Here is a 16145-nt window from a genome sequence, read left to right as displayed (position 1 = left end):
TACTTTTATTTTAATCTTAAGTAGCTAAGAGGATGATGCATTTAAAGGAACTATTTTCCATTTCTGACAGCCGATGTCAAGGACTCTCCAACTTCTCCAGCTACTACCGTTAACAAACCACGGCGTAATGTGCTATTTTAACTTTAGTTATTGGATGATGGCTGTATCCCCCTTCTCGTTTCTTATTTTCAATGTCAGCTTGATTCTCTACCTGCTCTCTTACAGTGTCTGTGTTGAATCTGATTCTTTTTCCTGCTACAATAATAAATTCTACTGTGTTTTTAATTTCATTTGCCACGAAAGAATCTTTCCCCCCGCCCCCTTCCCTTTTTCATCTGACTTCATGAAAATGCGTTGATCCTTGGACTCATCCACTCACCTTCTGTTCCATGGCTGATGACAAAATACTTTCTACTGGATATTCAGTTCATGGCTTCAAAAGGGCCACTTAATCCAGCTTTGTAATAGTTGCATTCATTTTTGACCTTCACTATTCTCCAGCAAAAAGTATAAAACTTATTTTCTTCTAAATTTAGTATCTAGTGTGATCCTTCTAAGAAACATATTAGATCATGCCACTCCTCTTCTGAAAAATCTCCCCATCTCACTCAGAGTAAAAAGTCAAATCCCTGCAATGATTTACAAAACCCTACACAATCTGACCTCATTTATTCCCTGGTCTCTCTCTTCAAATGCTCTCACTTTATTTACTCTGTTCCAACTACACTGGCTTCCTAACTCCTTTTAGAACATTCCAGATAAGCTCTCACCTTAGAGCCTTTGAAGACAAAAAAGTGTAGTAGATAAAAAACATGGATCTGGAATCACACTACCTGGTTAGGCCCCATTTCTCCTCATTATTGGCTGAGTTACTTAACCTTTCTGGGTTCAGTTTTTCCATTTCAAAAATGGTGATAATCACAAAAAAGAAATGGTAATATGTGAGGTAGTGGAGGTGTTAGCTAATGCTACAGTGGTAATTGTTTAACAAAACATATCACATTAACACATTGTACACCTTAAACTTACACAATGTTACATATCAATGATATCTCAAAAAACCCAGAAAAACAAAACCCAAAAGAAGAAAGTAGTGATAAAAATACATCCTTACCTTAAAAGATTGCTGTAAGAATTAAAGGTACCTATCATCTATCTTTATCTATCTAACCTATCTAATCTATCATCTGTCTATCATCTGTCTATCATCTATCTATCATCTATCTATATCTATCTATCTATCTATCTATCTATCTATCTATCTATCTATCTATCTATCTATCATCTATCTATCTATCTATCTATCTATCTATCTATCTATCTATCTATCTATCTATCTATCAATCATCTATCATCTATCTATCATCTATCTATCTATCTATCTATCTATCTATCTATCTATCTATCTATCTATCTATCTATCTATCATCTATCTATCTATCTATCATCTATCTATCATCTATCTATCTATCTATCTATCTATCTATCTATCTATCTATCTATCTATCTATCATCTATCTATCTATCTATCTATCTATCTATCTATCTATCATCTATCTATTTATCTATCATCTATCTATCTATCTATCTATCTATCTATCTATCTATCTATCTATCTATCTATCTCTATCATCTCTGTCATCTATCTATCTATCTATCTATCTATCTATCTATCTATCTATCATCTATCTATCTATCTATCTATCTATCTATCTATCTATCTATCATCTATCTATCTATCATCTATCATCATCTATCTATCATCTATCTATCTATCATCTATCTATCTATCTATCTATCTATCTATCTATCTATCTATCTATCTATCTATCTATCATCTATCTATCTATCATCTATCTATCTATCTATCTATCTATCTATCTATCTATCTATCTATCTATCATCTATCCATCTATCATCTATCTATCATCTATCTATCATCTATCATCTATCTATCATCTATCTAATCTATCATCTATCTATCTGTCATCATCATCTCTATCATCTATCTAATCTATATACCTTTCATCTCTCTCCTGAAACATAACAAGCACTCCATAGGTATTTTCTTTTACTGGAGTTGCTTTTTAAGACTGCAGTACTCTTCTTCCAGATGGCCATCTAGTTTTTCTTCAAATCTTTGCTAAAATTTTACTCTCTTTGTAAGACATTCACTGGTCACCCTATTCTCTATTTGAATTTCCCCATAGAATTTATCACTTTCTAATAAACTGTGTAATTTACATGCTTATTTTGTTTATACTCTATGCCCATTAAAATATAACTGTCATACAACTGAAGATTTTTCATCTCAATATTTGTTATATGTCCACAAACTCGGTCAGTAAGTATTCAATCAATCTTTACTGAACACATGAATAATAACTTTCATATCTATAACTTAGTTTTTATTGTTTCAGGCACTAATCATTTCTATCATTGTCCAACATGACTTTACTTCCCTATTTAGATTAACTTTCCTCTCATTCATTCTCTCTCTCTCTTTGAGGCCCTAGGGACACTATGAAAGTTATATTCTCCATATATACTGTTCTATGCCATCAAATACTTTGAAGTTGCATGGTGACTTCCAAAACAGTTATGTTCTTCAAATTATTTTCAAGCCCTTTCATGAAATATTCTAGTTTTCTTAGCTCTTCCATTGCTTCACAGACCTGAGACATTTATATCTACTCATTTCAATCTCTTTTGTGTAGTCATCACACATTTGAGAAGTTACTTTTTCTGAGTTATATCATATGCTTGAAATTTTTTTTTTTTTTTTACTATATCTTTATTGATTTCAGAGAGAGGAAGGGAGAGGGAGAGAGAGAGAAACATCAGTGATGAGAGAGTCATTGATCAGCTGCCTCCTGCAAGCCCCCGACTGGGAATCAAGGCAACAACCCGGGCATGTGCCCTGACCGGGAATCGAACCTTGATCTCTTGGATCATGAGTCAATGCTCAACTGCTGAGCCACGCCCGGTCAGCCTGAAATTCTTTTCTTATCAACTTCCAGAAAATTTCCTTCTGCCTCAAATTTTCATGGTTTAAGCTTAAACTTCTTTTTGTGTAACTTTTATGATTATTTTCCTTTTCCTTAACCTCCCTTATTTATAAAACATCTTAGTTACCTGACAAAATCATATTTCCCATTATTAAGCTATTGAAGGTCATACTTGGAGAAAAACAGTCCATTGTCCTTTAAAAGTGAGCTGACAGCATTGTTTTCTTCGTCATAGGGCTGTTTTTAGATGGATATTAACCTCAAATGGTTAGTGCAATAGGCTCAATGTCAAGAAACACAAAAAACAAATTTTAAACAGTCAATATTCTTAATTTGTTTTGGCACATGATATTTATTTTATTGGATATTTTGAAATGCTTTGGAGTGTTTTTAGTCAAATTGCTTCAATTTATTAATGAGGATTTGATGCTTAGAGAAAAAGTATTACAGCCTGGCCGGGCGTGGCTCAGCGGTTGAGCCTTGGCCTAGGATCCGGGCGATCGGGGTTCTATTCCTGGTCAGGGCACATGCCTGGGTTGTGGGCTTGATCAATGACTCTCTCATCATTGATGTTTCTCTCTCTCTCTCCCTCTCCTTTCCTCTCTCTAAAATCAATAAAGATATATTTAAAAAAAAGAGAAAAAGTATTACATGCCCACTTTACACATAAGACCTTTGATTTATAATCCCAAATTCAAAAGATGTTCATCTTTATTAACAGATAGACATCAAGAATATTTTGGAGAAAGGGATGAAAAAGGGTTGGATAATGGGCTGCAAGTATACCTGGGAGATGTTTTAAGGGGAAATTGAAAGTCCTAGAAAAGGGCTGTTTTATTTGATGTTTTCTGGCCCTGGATTATGAAATATTTCTGAGATGTTTCCACTGTGTTCCCCCCCCCCAGTCAGGCCTTTCTCTTCCTTACTAGTTTCTAAGATACAGCATATCTATGAATGTCTTTTCTGATTTTGTAATTAGAATTATTCTCTTTTCCCATTATAAACTTGTTTTTCCTCTCTTATCATACATTAGAATCTTGAATTTCATCTGATTTTGCACTCTGAAGTATCTGACTCATCTAAATGAACAAATAATTTTGGTCAGTTCTGGCCATGTCATTTACCAGCTAAAGGATCTCAGCAAGCAGCATCTTATCAGAATTTTGGTTTCTCTATGTATAAAATGAAGATAAGGTTACATTATGTATCTCATTTTACTTTTTAAAAATTTTCTACAGCCCAGCCAGGCGTGGCTCAGTGGTTGAGCATCGGCCTAGGATCCAGGTGATCGGGGTTCGATTCCCAGTCAGGGCACATGCCCAGGTTGCGGGCTCGATCAATGACTCTCTCATCATTGATGTTTCTCTCTCTCTCTCTCCCTCTCCTTTCCTCTCTCTGAAATCAATAAAGATATATTTAAAACAAAATTTTTTTTTACAAAGTAATATTGCTGGATGTGACACAAAATTAAAAGGAACTTTTTTTTTTTTTACCTGCATATGGCATCCCTAGTATTCCAGGTGAATAACTCATTGGACATGACCTTGGTTTTTGGATTTTAGAGTTGGTGAGAACCTTTAATCCCATACCCTGTAAAAATGACAATTCAACCAATTTGTAAACTTGATTAGACTGCATGAAATAGATTTTCCTTAGAATTTCCCTATGTAATTCTAATAGCCTTAATGTCATGGACATACACACACTCAAGAAATATTGAATGGTAAAATTACAGTACTTTATGGCTTATTAAAATTGTGTAACTGATCATCTTTTTCAAATAACTAAATATAACTAAAAATATCTCAATGAAATGGCAGAGATTATATTTAGCCCTTGCTTTGACTTACTGTCAGGTTAAACAATTTCTAAAATTATTGATATATATAAAGTTTTACTAAAATTCAGACTTTCATAAGCTAGTACATTAATAAGTAGTAAGGATTTTACCTTTATGAGGTCATACATATCTTTTTCATCAAAAGCTGTATAGATGTTATAAGGATAAGGACAGTTTGTTTGTTCTTCCTCCTGCTGGCCCAGACTTTCAGGGAAACGAGTGAGGTCCTTTACAGTTAGCAGATTATATACCTGTAACAGCAGAGAGATTAAAGACAGAACTCTTAATTGTCTTGTTTTGATATATCCAGTTAACTGAGGAAAGTATGACAATTATCATCTCTTTCCTGAGTACCTTCATGTAGTTGGTACTTAGATTAAAAATTTTATTTTTGAAGTGTTTTTTTTAAAAAGTTATTTTATTTTATTTTCCCCATCACCATTTATCCCCTCTATGCCCTCTTCCACTCTGTAACAGTGGTTTTTGTTCTAAAAATGTAAAACCTACTTAGGAAAATACTTCCATGGAATAATAAAATCTTAAATTACCAAGGATTAATAAAAACTTCACTGTAAAGTTTAAAGACAAAAATAGATCAAATATGGGAAGAAGATCTAACTTGCTTCTGTGTTGGATGAATAGTCAATGCTCTGAGAAATTTAGGTAGGAATTATTGCCTTCCGTTACTCTTCTATTTCTACTTAGATTTGTTCTTGGATAGAAGAACTGCACAGGCACATCAATGACTATCACCTATACTCAATAGGACAATGTCTACACAGTTGTAAACATAGGTTACTTTTTGGAACTAGAAGGGTGACCAATGAAAGAACCCAAAATTCATAGGATGGAGCTAAGAGACCTGGATATTTATTCCTGGTCCAGAGTAAGACTGAGTCGTAATGAAAGAACGTCCAACATTTCCTTGGCTGGATCTTAGAATTTCTATGGACCAGGCACTCCTGTGTGCCTCCTGTTTCCCTCCTTTTAAAAAACAGGAGTGTCTTTTGACAGATGATTGGGTAAAGAAGATGTGAAGATGTGGTACATATATACCATGGAGTGCTACTCAGCCATAAATAAACAGGAAATTTTGCCATTTGCAACAACATGAGTGGATCTTGAGAGTATTTTACGAAGTGAAATAAGTCGGGTGGAAAAGAACAAGGACTGTATGATTTCACTCATATGTTAGATATAAAATAAGTAGCAACAAATGAGCAGACAGAACAAACATACAAACAAACAAACAAAATGGACTCACAGGCACAGACAACAGAATGGTGGTTACCAGAGGGGAAGGGGGCGGGTGGAGGGGGAAGAGGGTGAAGGGGGTCACTTACCAGGTGACAAAAGGAGACTACACTTTGGGTAAGGAGCACAAAATAGAGTATACAAATGCCATATTATAAAGTTGTGCACCTGACATGTATGTAATGTTATTAGCTAATGTTATCCCAATAAATTTAATTTTAAAAATAGGAAAAAAGGGAAAGAATTCCCCCCCTCCAGGATTATCAATATGCCACTTTCACCATCGTGTATTGGGTGTGTGGCAGGTAACTTTTATATACATTAGTTAAAGGTCTTTATAGCTAGAGAAACTGTACTTGAGGGACTATATGCATAGAGCACCATATGCACCTAGACCTAAGTTAAATGATGGGGTTCAGCCTTTGAGCTGCTGTTATTTTAGAACAAGACGTCTAGGAATTTTCGGGAGAAAAGTGAGTGTATTTTCCATGTGGGAGGGTCATGAATCACTGGGAGTCTGAGGGTAGGCTGTGAAGAGAGCCACCCAAATTGCTCCCAATAATCTCTGCTTTCTGGTATTCATGTCCTTGTATAGTTCCGCCCACACTGAGTGGGGCTGACATCTATAACTAATAAGATTTTGTGGAAATGATGGTGTATGAATTCCAAGGCTAGGTCATGAAAGATATTTCAGCTGTAGCTTCTCTCTTTTGAGTCACTTGGTTGAAGGAAATCGCCTATCATGTTATGGGGACATTCAGGCAGCCCTATGGAGAATTTTGTGTTGAGGAACTGAGGCTTCCTGACAACTAGAGGAGAAACACATCTTGGTAGTAGATTTTCCAACCTCAATCAAGTCTTCAGATAACTAAAGCCCTTCTGACATGCTGACTGCAATCTCATGAGCTCACAGGCCAGTGCCACTGAACTAAGTCACTCTGGATTCCTAATCTACAGAAAGTGATAATAAATGTTTATTGTTTTAAGCCACTAAGTTTTTTGGGGGCAATTGTTATGCATTAGGAGATAACTAACAAAAACACCCTTTAAACTTCTTTATTAATCTTTGTTCCTGAATAGAAGAGCCAAGTAAGTACATAGATGAGTGTGTACTGTCTACATGAGCTGAAACAATGTTTTCCAGGCTATTTTCAAAGCAAGTGAGCTTAAAGATTTTTACAACTTCAAGAGCCCAAACCTTCCATTTTGTTCATAATTTCTTCCCAGCTCCATAACATTCAAAGCTTTGTTATGCATCTGGAACAACTGTTAAATTTATATGACTAAAAGGAATAGGGTAGACATAAAATATTGAGAAGCATGTGAAATTCCTTCAATACAAGCTGAAAAAAAGCTTAGAATAGACTACCATAAATAGGGAATGTAAAAAACAAGGCATGTCTCCAGAGAAAGCACCCAAAGAGAAAATTCCCTTGTTTCAAGTTAACTTCCTGATGCCATCTTCTAATTCAAATAGAGAAATATAGTAATTGTCTTCCGTGTAATAATTATTATGCTATGATGAGCTATTTTGACCAATTAACAAAATAATAATTGAAGTTGAGAAGAATTTTGATTATACCTTCCATTCTGAAGAATGTTAATTTTGACGATTAAAAACAGGATTGTGATCCTTGAGATAGCTATTTGACAGTTTTAAAATTTAATACATACAACTGAAGTTTGAGAAGCCAAATCTAGAACAAACCCCAAAGAAACTGCTGTATTACTGATTTATCTTCCAACATTGTTACTGATAAGTAACAATACCTCCAAACAAGCAAATTAATTTTTCCTTTTAAATATTGATTCACGAGGCAATTAAAGCTATAAAATTGCCAGTGATAACTTTTTGACCATGATAAATCCCAATACCATATCATTTGCCTGACTTACACTGAAAAAATTCAAAATATGAGTCATCTAGTTCTATAAGTAGGTTAGAAAAGTAGTCTCTGAATTTTCCCTTTTTTGCTGAGAGATCTCTTAAAAATCCTCATGTTTGAAAATATTTTCTCCTAATGCCAATTACTAACCAGTATTTCACCTTTTATTTTTCTGAGCCATGTAAAACCTTTCATTATAGTCTCTCTCAAGTCACTACTCTGTAAGGACAGGATTGTGATATGTTCCCTGCCCTTTTCCTGGCTCCTACAACAGACCCAGAACACAGTGTGCTTATGCTGATGACGAGGAGGGTGATGATGATGATGATGATAATGATAACAACAAGTCAGCGTGACACTCTAAATATTACCAGTATGAGTTACATAATCCTAGAAAAAGGCAGAGACTTAAAATTTTAGTCTGTGAATCAGCATTCCTAGCAAAGGTGTGATGGGTCATGCTCTTTTCTGAATGGAAAATAATTTGTGAATTACTTATTACCACTTTTACAGTACTCTAGAGACATACATTGTTAGATCCATTGAAAATTTCATGACATGCTCGTAATCATTTTATAAAAAGCTTAATTACTCCATTGACCAAAGATGATTTTACTTAAGCAACTTATTAATTTGTTTTCTATATATGCAGTGAATCTTAACAAAATTTAGCTTTCATTAAGATTACTGTAAAGCGTGAGTAACTGAGGTTTTGATGTGTCCCTGTTAGGAATGGAAGTGATGTCACGGACGAGATTGCACTGTGGGCAGTTTCAGAGCGATGTCTCAGCTATGTCCCTCTGGGTAAGCTAGCACAAGCCTCTCAGCTGTTACAGACCTTAGTTTTTCCATCATGAAATAGGGCTAAATAGGGCTATTACTCTCTGGGATGTTGGAAAGATTAAATGAGAAAATGCATGAGAGTTCGAGAAACTATAAAAGTTAGAAAATGGTAAATGTTTTTATTACATTACTGTAGTTTACTCTCAACAGGACCTTCTCCTTGCTCTGAGCCCTTCGTGTGTCCCTTTCTGAACACTGAGGCTGAGGGCGCTCACCCTGGACGGGGAGACCCTGGGGCTGAGGGCGCTCACCCTGGACGGGGAGACCCTGGGGCTGAGGGCGCTCACCCTGGACGGGGAGACCCTGGGGCTGAGGGCGCTCACCCTGGACGGGGAGACCCTGGGGCTGAGGGCGCTCACCCTGGACGGGGAGACCCTGGGGCTGAGGGCGCTCACCCTGGACGGGGAGACCCTGGGGCTGAGGGGGCTCACCCTGGACGGGGAGACCCTGAGGCGGGGGGCGCTCACCCTGGACGGGGAGACCCTGGGGCTGAGGGCGCTCACCCTGGACGGGGAGACCCTGGGGCTGAGGGCGCTCACCCTGGACGGGGAGACCCTGGGGCTGAGGGGGCTCACCCTGGACGGGGAGACCCTGAGGCGGGGGGCGCTCACCCTGGACGGGGAGACCCTGAGGAGGGGGCGCTCACCGTGGATGGGGAGACCCTGAGGAGGGGGCACTCACCGTGGATGGGGAGAGCTCTGCCTCGGGCTTCATGAGCAGCACACTTTGGTCCACTGCGCGGAGAGCACAGAGGGACTGAGGAGCGGCTGTGACACGCAGGTGGACTTGTGAGGCTGGAAGGCTTTGTGCTGGGCTGAAGCTCAAGCCCACCTGTGAGACAGGAAGGGAAAGTCATCCTGCACCTCTGTTGGTGTGATCCCGCAAAACCCCGCATTTTCTGATTCTTCCTAACATTCAGCTTGATATGGCTGTGTTTGGAAGTATCAGTCATCTTTCCTTTGCTGTTGGAAGGCTGAGCTGTCCCAAGGAGACAACTGTGATTATAAGGGATAGATAGCTTGTTTGAATTTTAGAGGTGCATCTTTACCTCTGGTTCACAATAAACTATTTATATTTGTTCTTCAGGTTTTTGAAACTTCCGAGTCACAGCATCTTACATACCTCACACAGTAGAATCAATGGAGTAGGGCCCCATGGATACAAAATTAAATTATGTTTTATGTGGAAGCAATTGAAAAATTATTGTGCTAGCTGCCTGGAGATTTGACTGTGACATTAATTTGCTGGAAACATTTGGACAACTCATTTTACTTTTCTGGACTCATTTTTTTTTCTCTGAGGTAAAATAGGTGGTACCTATAATACCATTTATTTGTGTCCTTGGGATTTTGTGCCGAAGACATTTACCTTGTTGGCTAGACAGTTTTCAACCTCAAAACTCTGTGAATCTCCAATAACTTCTCCGTTCGGTAAAATGGTAAAGATGAACAATCTTGCAGTGGGAGCAATGTCTGGCTTCACAGGAATGACTAAGGGAAAACTGCCTTTCACTGGGGCATGGAGACAACGACAAAAAATGGTCATAGGTCAGGACACTGTTACTGGGTCTTATCAAGCTTAGAACTCTGGCTATGCATTCAATGGCTTAATCTCTTCAATGGAGTTCTAGTGAATTGGTAAAAATTAATAGGCTAATGTCTCCACAACCTCTATTGTAGAATAAAGTTCCTTACACTCATGTTTATCTTTATCTGATTTTACACCTTACTTATACCTAAACCAACTTAAATCTGAATTTCTCAAAATTATTCTGCTGATACATAAATATAGAGATATAGAGAGATATATATTTAATTAAAGCCTGATAGACTCAGTTAAAAATTTTAGAATAAGAAATTTATTTTGTGATGAATAGCAACCATTTCATTTAGATTTTAGACCAGAGCTGGTTTTCCATTTAAACACGAGCTATAATTTGTAAAATATAATCATAGAATTTAATTTTTTCAAATATATGCCCTTTTTGTTGTGAGAAAACACACAACAGAATTTACCATCTTGACCATTTTTTAAGACTACTTTAGTAGTGCTAAGTATATTCACACTGCTGTGAAACAGATCTCCAAAACTTTTTCATCTTGCAAATCTGAAACTCTGTAACTATTTAATAACTTCCCTTTTCCCTCTTCCCCCAGTTCTTGGGAACCACAAAGGCAGTGTTACGGCATTCATGTTTTTGTCTTATTGGAGGGATTAAGTTTTAGCTTATAATTCTAAAAAGAATAAGTTACGCTCTAAAAGGAGGGTAATTTCAGCCATTGTACTGCTTTCCTAAGCTAAACATACAAGCTAAGAGTAGATTGAAATATCATAAAAATGGAAAGAGAAGCTATGGCACACTTTTTTTCAGCAGAGAAAGTGTTGGAAGGAAAGCAACCTCGTAGTAATGAAAATTGTAAAGGTTTTGTTATGAAAAATCTGAATTCTGTATTTCAGACAGATTTTGAAATAGTTCTGAAATTAGAAATTTGCATCATAATATTAAAACACTATGCAAAATTATATATAAAAAAGAACTATATAATAAGCTAAACTTAAGTAATTCAAAAGGTTGAATTAGACAAATTGTGAACAAAGTTGGTTTTTCTACCTAACATGGTGAAGAATTTTCAGTAACTCTTTAATGGAGAACAAATTGGTGATTAATAATATAATTATGATGTGGGATTAAAATAGTTTTATTCTAAATAATTGTGACTTAATTAATTATACAGAGGAATTCCTTTTAATTATTGTCTCGTTTACTTTCAGTACATTTCTGTGATGTGTTCAGGAAGTAAATAATTAATGAACTCTTCTTTATAATTACTAGTGAGAGATTCTTTTATGAATTATGCACAAATTAAAGTATCAGAAAAAATTAGATAAACAGTGTTTTTGGTCATTCACCTATTTCTATAAATGTGTTACATGTTGCATTATTAAAAGAAAGTAGAAAAACAGGCAATAAGATGAAGGGGAACCATGCAAGCATTAGGGTCCAAATCACTATATCGATCTCTACATAAATGTAGGGGGAAATTATATTCAAAACTTCAGCACTCTTTAATGTTTAATTCAAACAATTATTAATTTTTGAAAGTGCCGATTGAGCTTATTTTATTTTATTTTAATTTTTTAAAATATATCTTTATTGATTTCAGAGAGAGGAAAGGAGAGGGAGAGAGAGAGATAGAAACATCAATGATGAGAGAGTCATTGATTGGCTGCAGCCCTCAACACGGGCATGTGCCCTGACCGGGAATCGAACCCCGATGGCCTGGATCCTAGGTCGATGCTCAACCGCTGAGCCACGCCTGGCCAGACAAGAGCTTATTTTAAATTAAACCTCCTTGAATATTGTTTCAGTATTAAAAAAATAATTGATGTTTTATTTTTCCAGGCTGGTAGGGAAAGGAACCATAAAAGTAAAAAAAAAAAAATCATAGACTTGGAAAAAATCCTAAGCATCGTTAAGTTTAGCTCTGGGGTTATGTGGAGTTTGGTGAAATACTTGCCTTTGTTTAGATAAATTACAGGACTGTTCATGGGTTCTCTTTTCAGTGGTTTAACCCTTGATGTAGATTTAATTAGAATAGAAAATAATACTGGTTTCCTTTCCTCTAACTTAATTCATGAAGTGCACTCAAGTTCATGTGTGAAGTACTCAATTTCATGCCTACAGCACAATATGTATTCTCATTAAGTGTTGAAGGGTATGTAAAGAGCCCAGCTCAGAGTCTGCACAAAAATGAAAAATCACCTTTTTTCCCCTCATCGTTCTCCATGATACTTAACTCACTTCTTCTTTGCAATACTGAGATTAAAGTGATCAATGTACATTTATTGTTAGGGTTAAAAATAGAAAGAAGCTTAGAATTTTAAAAAGGTTTTTTATTTTAATGTCAGACAGAAGAGAGAAACTAAAGTGAAAAAAAAAGAAGTGTGCCTTAGCAGAGCGCCTGACACATAGCAAGCAATCAAATGTATCTGTTGACTGCTGGCGAATCAAAAGATGCCAGTTATCGGGGGATCTTTATTTTCCTCCCGGCCTCTTCTTAGTTTAAAGGGATGATGGGAGTGACCTCCCCACTTGTGAACTGTCGTGAGGTGTAAGGGTGAATGTGCTGGCAAGGAAGGGAGGGGGCCCACTGGAAGATACTCACTGTCTCTGCGCTCTACGGGCAGAGCATGCGATCCTGATCTGACGATGCCTCCCTTAGCCATGATCTGAAATGAAAAAGCAGCAGGAAATAAAAGAACTTTTCTTGAGCCTGACACAGTTTTCAACACTTTATTCCCTACATAACCTGCTTCTGATTGTTGAGTCTCCGCTGGAGAGAATCAGCCTCGTGGAAATCAAAGAATGGAGGGAACATGGGTGAGAAGGCAGGATGGCCGCGCACAGCGATGTCTACATTCCTGGCCCCATTCACCGCTTTTGTCTGCTGGTAAACCCAGAATATATTTTGTGGCTTTATTCTTACCACGTAATAGAAAATGAGCTCCTTCCGTTGGCCAGTGGCCGGCAGCTTGAGTATATAGTGTGCCCTGATGACCTGCATTTGGTCACAGGGCACAGTGCCAGCCACAGGCTCCAGGTCAACGTAACTTCCACTTTGGGAGAAAACATGACTTGCGGTGTGATGAGCATTCCGGTGTTGCTCGGTGACCCGTCCAAGGTTCAAACAGAAATCATTATTCCTGTGGGAGGCCTGATGAAACAGAAGAGCAAAGAATCAATATTGTTTTGAAGTTCCTCGCTTTAGCTTCCCACCAAAACGAATAGTTAAAACTTTGTGTCTCCTTTTCTGTAATAAACTTTGCATTTCCCTTGTTCTTGCTGACCACCAACTGAAGGTATCGTCGATCTCTCAATCTGCACATATTAAAAGGAAATAATCTACACATTTATCTCCTTTGCCCTGATTCTGCCAACTCATCACCATTTGACTGTTTTTCCCCCCTGCAGCTTAGAGTCAGAGGAACAATAATGTCTCAGTTAAAATGGTAAAAATCTTTAGTTAATTAAAATTGCATTACATATATTAACAAAATCTCTTACTACCCATGGGTCTCAAAATTGTTTATAAATAATCCTTAGCAAATTAGCATCCATTCCTCTTATGATTATTGTGACTTCGGATTTTTAAGGCCTATGTAGTTTTGTTGTTGTTGTTTTGTGTTTTTTTTTTCAGAAAGAGGAGCGGGGAAGAGAGAGAGAGAGGCGTTGATGTGAGAGAGAAACATCAGTGGGTTGGCCCAACTGGGGACTGAACCCGAAACCTAGGTATGTGCCCTGACTGGGGCAAACGACCTTTTGGTATATGGAATGATGTTCCAACCAACTGAACCACACAGGCCAGGGCAAAGCCTATGCAGTTTATGGACCTTTAAATCCTGCAGATATTGCTTAGCAGATAATTCCATTTATTCTCCCTGCAGTAGTTGTTCCTTAGCTCATTTCTGGGTACACTTAGAACTTTTCCTGAATTTATTAGGTATATTTTGTGGACTCTTCTATTTGCTCTCATAATAAACTTCTTATTTTTAAAATTATTCCACTTAAATAAATCAGACTAATAATTTATAATTATGTTATCTCTATGAATATAGGAAATTTTCAAGTATAGGCACACTGTTTATTCACCTTTTCAATCATAAGGAAGAACAGGTATCTATTACATAAATAACATTAAACATCATTACATATATTTAAATTGAATTGACATGTGAACCTTGGAAAATGAAAATAATTTATGTGGCACTTATGTAAGCTGGAATCAATAAATCATAGTTTTTTACCAGTTTTTTGTTTGAGATTATAAGTATGAAAGCTTTTTAGCTATAGAAATCTTTAAAAAAATATTTTTTGATTAACTGATTTTAGAGAGAAAGAGGAAGGGAGAGAAAAAGAGAGATAGAGGGAGAAAGAAACATCAATTTGTTGTTCCACTTATTTACGCATTCATTGGTTGATTCTTGTATGTGCCCTGACTGGAGATCGAACCCACAACCTTGGCGTGTGAGAACAACACTCTAACCTGCTGAGCTGCCCAGCCAGGGCCTTATAGAAAAATTTTTATCTTCTTCATCAGGCAATATGTGTGTGTGTGTGGGGGGGGGAATTGGGGGCAGATGGGGTCCTGATCATTTTAAAGATATCTAAGTAGACATGGAAAAACAACATAAAAAATTACATGAATTCCCCATTGAATAACTGATATTGTTCAGGAAAAAAATCCAATAAGATATTTTGGATAATACATAAAATGTAAAAAATAATTCTAATAAAATTATCAGGCACTCTTACAGTATCTTTTCTAATGCCTTTATTATTTCCAATGAAATTTTTATATACCCAAATTTATCCCCAAGTTGGACAGCTTCTTATTTCTCTCTCTTAAATGCAATCTGTGTGCCTCTTCACTTCTGAATAAATGACTGTTCCTAAGGCTTCTTTGAGTCCTGTTTTGTTTTCTTTCATACTTACCACGAGAAAAAAGCTGTTAGCCGCTATATTGGTGGTATTGATTGAAAACTTTGCAAGACCCTGTTCATTGGTAGTTACACTGGAAAGATAATTGGCTTCACTTAAAGTAATGGTAATGGATTTATTGGGAAGGGGCACATTTTTTCCATCCACCAGGAGCACCTGAAGAAGAAAAGCACTTGTTAAGTTACATGGAGAATACTGAGAGAAGGTGGAATTCATGGGCACAGACGGCTGTGCTCCCATAACTTAAAAACTAAAGAAGAAGAAACAACTCTTTCATAAGGATTACAGAGCTGTTTCCTTCCATTTGGATTCTCGTGTCTTTCCACCTTTTTTTTACAATTTGGATCCTCACTTAATTTTCATTTCCTGAAACGAATCTGCACAATAATTTTTTTTTGAGAAAAATTTATTAAGTATAAAACTGGTAAAATTAACTGTAAATATGAAAAACAATACTATCTGTTTATTTTATTATTCTTAAAATATATACCCTAAATATGAAAATAATACAATAATAATAGCCATAAACTGCACATTATTATAATTCCAATGTTTAAAATTAAAATAATTTATTCACTTATTTTAAACAGAACAAGAGATATAAAAAAGGATATCTACAGCCATAGATTCAGAGTCATTTGTGACAAACTCTCTTAAAATTCTGATGCTGGCTGGATAATGGCAAAAATATATTTATTTATTATAAAATGGTTGGGATAAGGGGTTTGACATAATAACTAACTTATATTACATTAAGCATTTTTATTAGTTACATGTTCAGAAAAGAAACAGGACCTCTGATTCTCATAATACTA

The 16145-nt window shown here is 36.4% G+C and overlaps 1 protein-coding gene across 1 annotated transcript in view; it reads right to left on the bottom strand.

The window, feature by feature from the left end:
* LOC148093911 (pregnancy zone protein-like) overlaps positions 1 to 16145 on the bottom strand; it is a 45334-nt gene that overhangs the window by 16113 nt on the left and 13076 nt on the right. Inside the window, exons 11-17 of the mRNA XM_087813792.1 lie at positions 15325 to 15486; positions 13319 to 13546; positions 12998 to 13061; positions 10200 to 10342; positions 9513 to 9662; positions 4959 to 5099; positions 4502 to 4598 (exon numbers count right to left, since the gene is read on the bottom strand). Coding sequence (XP_087669918.1) covers positions 4502 to 4598; positions 4959 to 5099; positions 9513 to 9662; positions 10200 to 10342; positions 12998 to 13061; positions 13319 to 13546; positions 15325 to 15486 — 985 coding nt within the window. The remainder of the gene's footprint in view (positions 1 to 4501; positions 4599 to 4958; positions 5100 to 9512; positions 9663 to 10199; positions 10343 to 12997; positions 13062 to 13318; positions 13547 to 15324; positions 15487 to 16145) is intronic.

The sequence above is a fragment of the Miniopterus natalensis genome, chromosome 2 (assembly GCF_054644295.1).
Source record: "Miniopterus natalensis isolate mMinNat1 chromosome 2, mMinNat1.hap1, whole genome shotgun sequence".
Taxonomy (NCBI): Eukaryota; Metazoa; Chordata; class Mammalia; order Chiroptera; family Miniopteridae; genus Miniopterus; species Miniopterus natalensis.
This window is presented reverse-complemented; position numbering and strand designations above follow the sequence as displayed.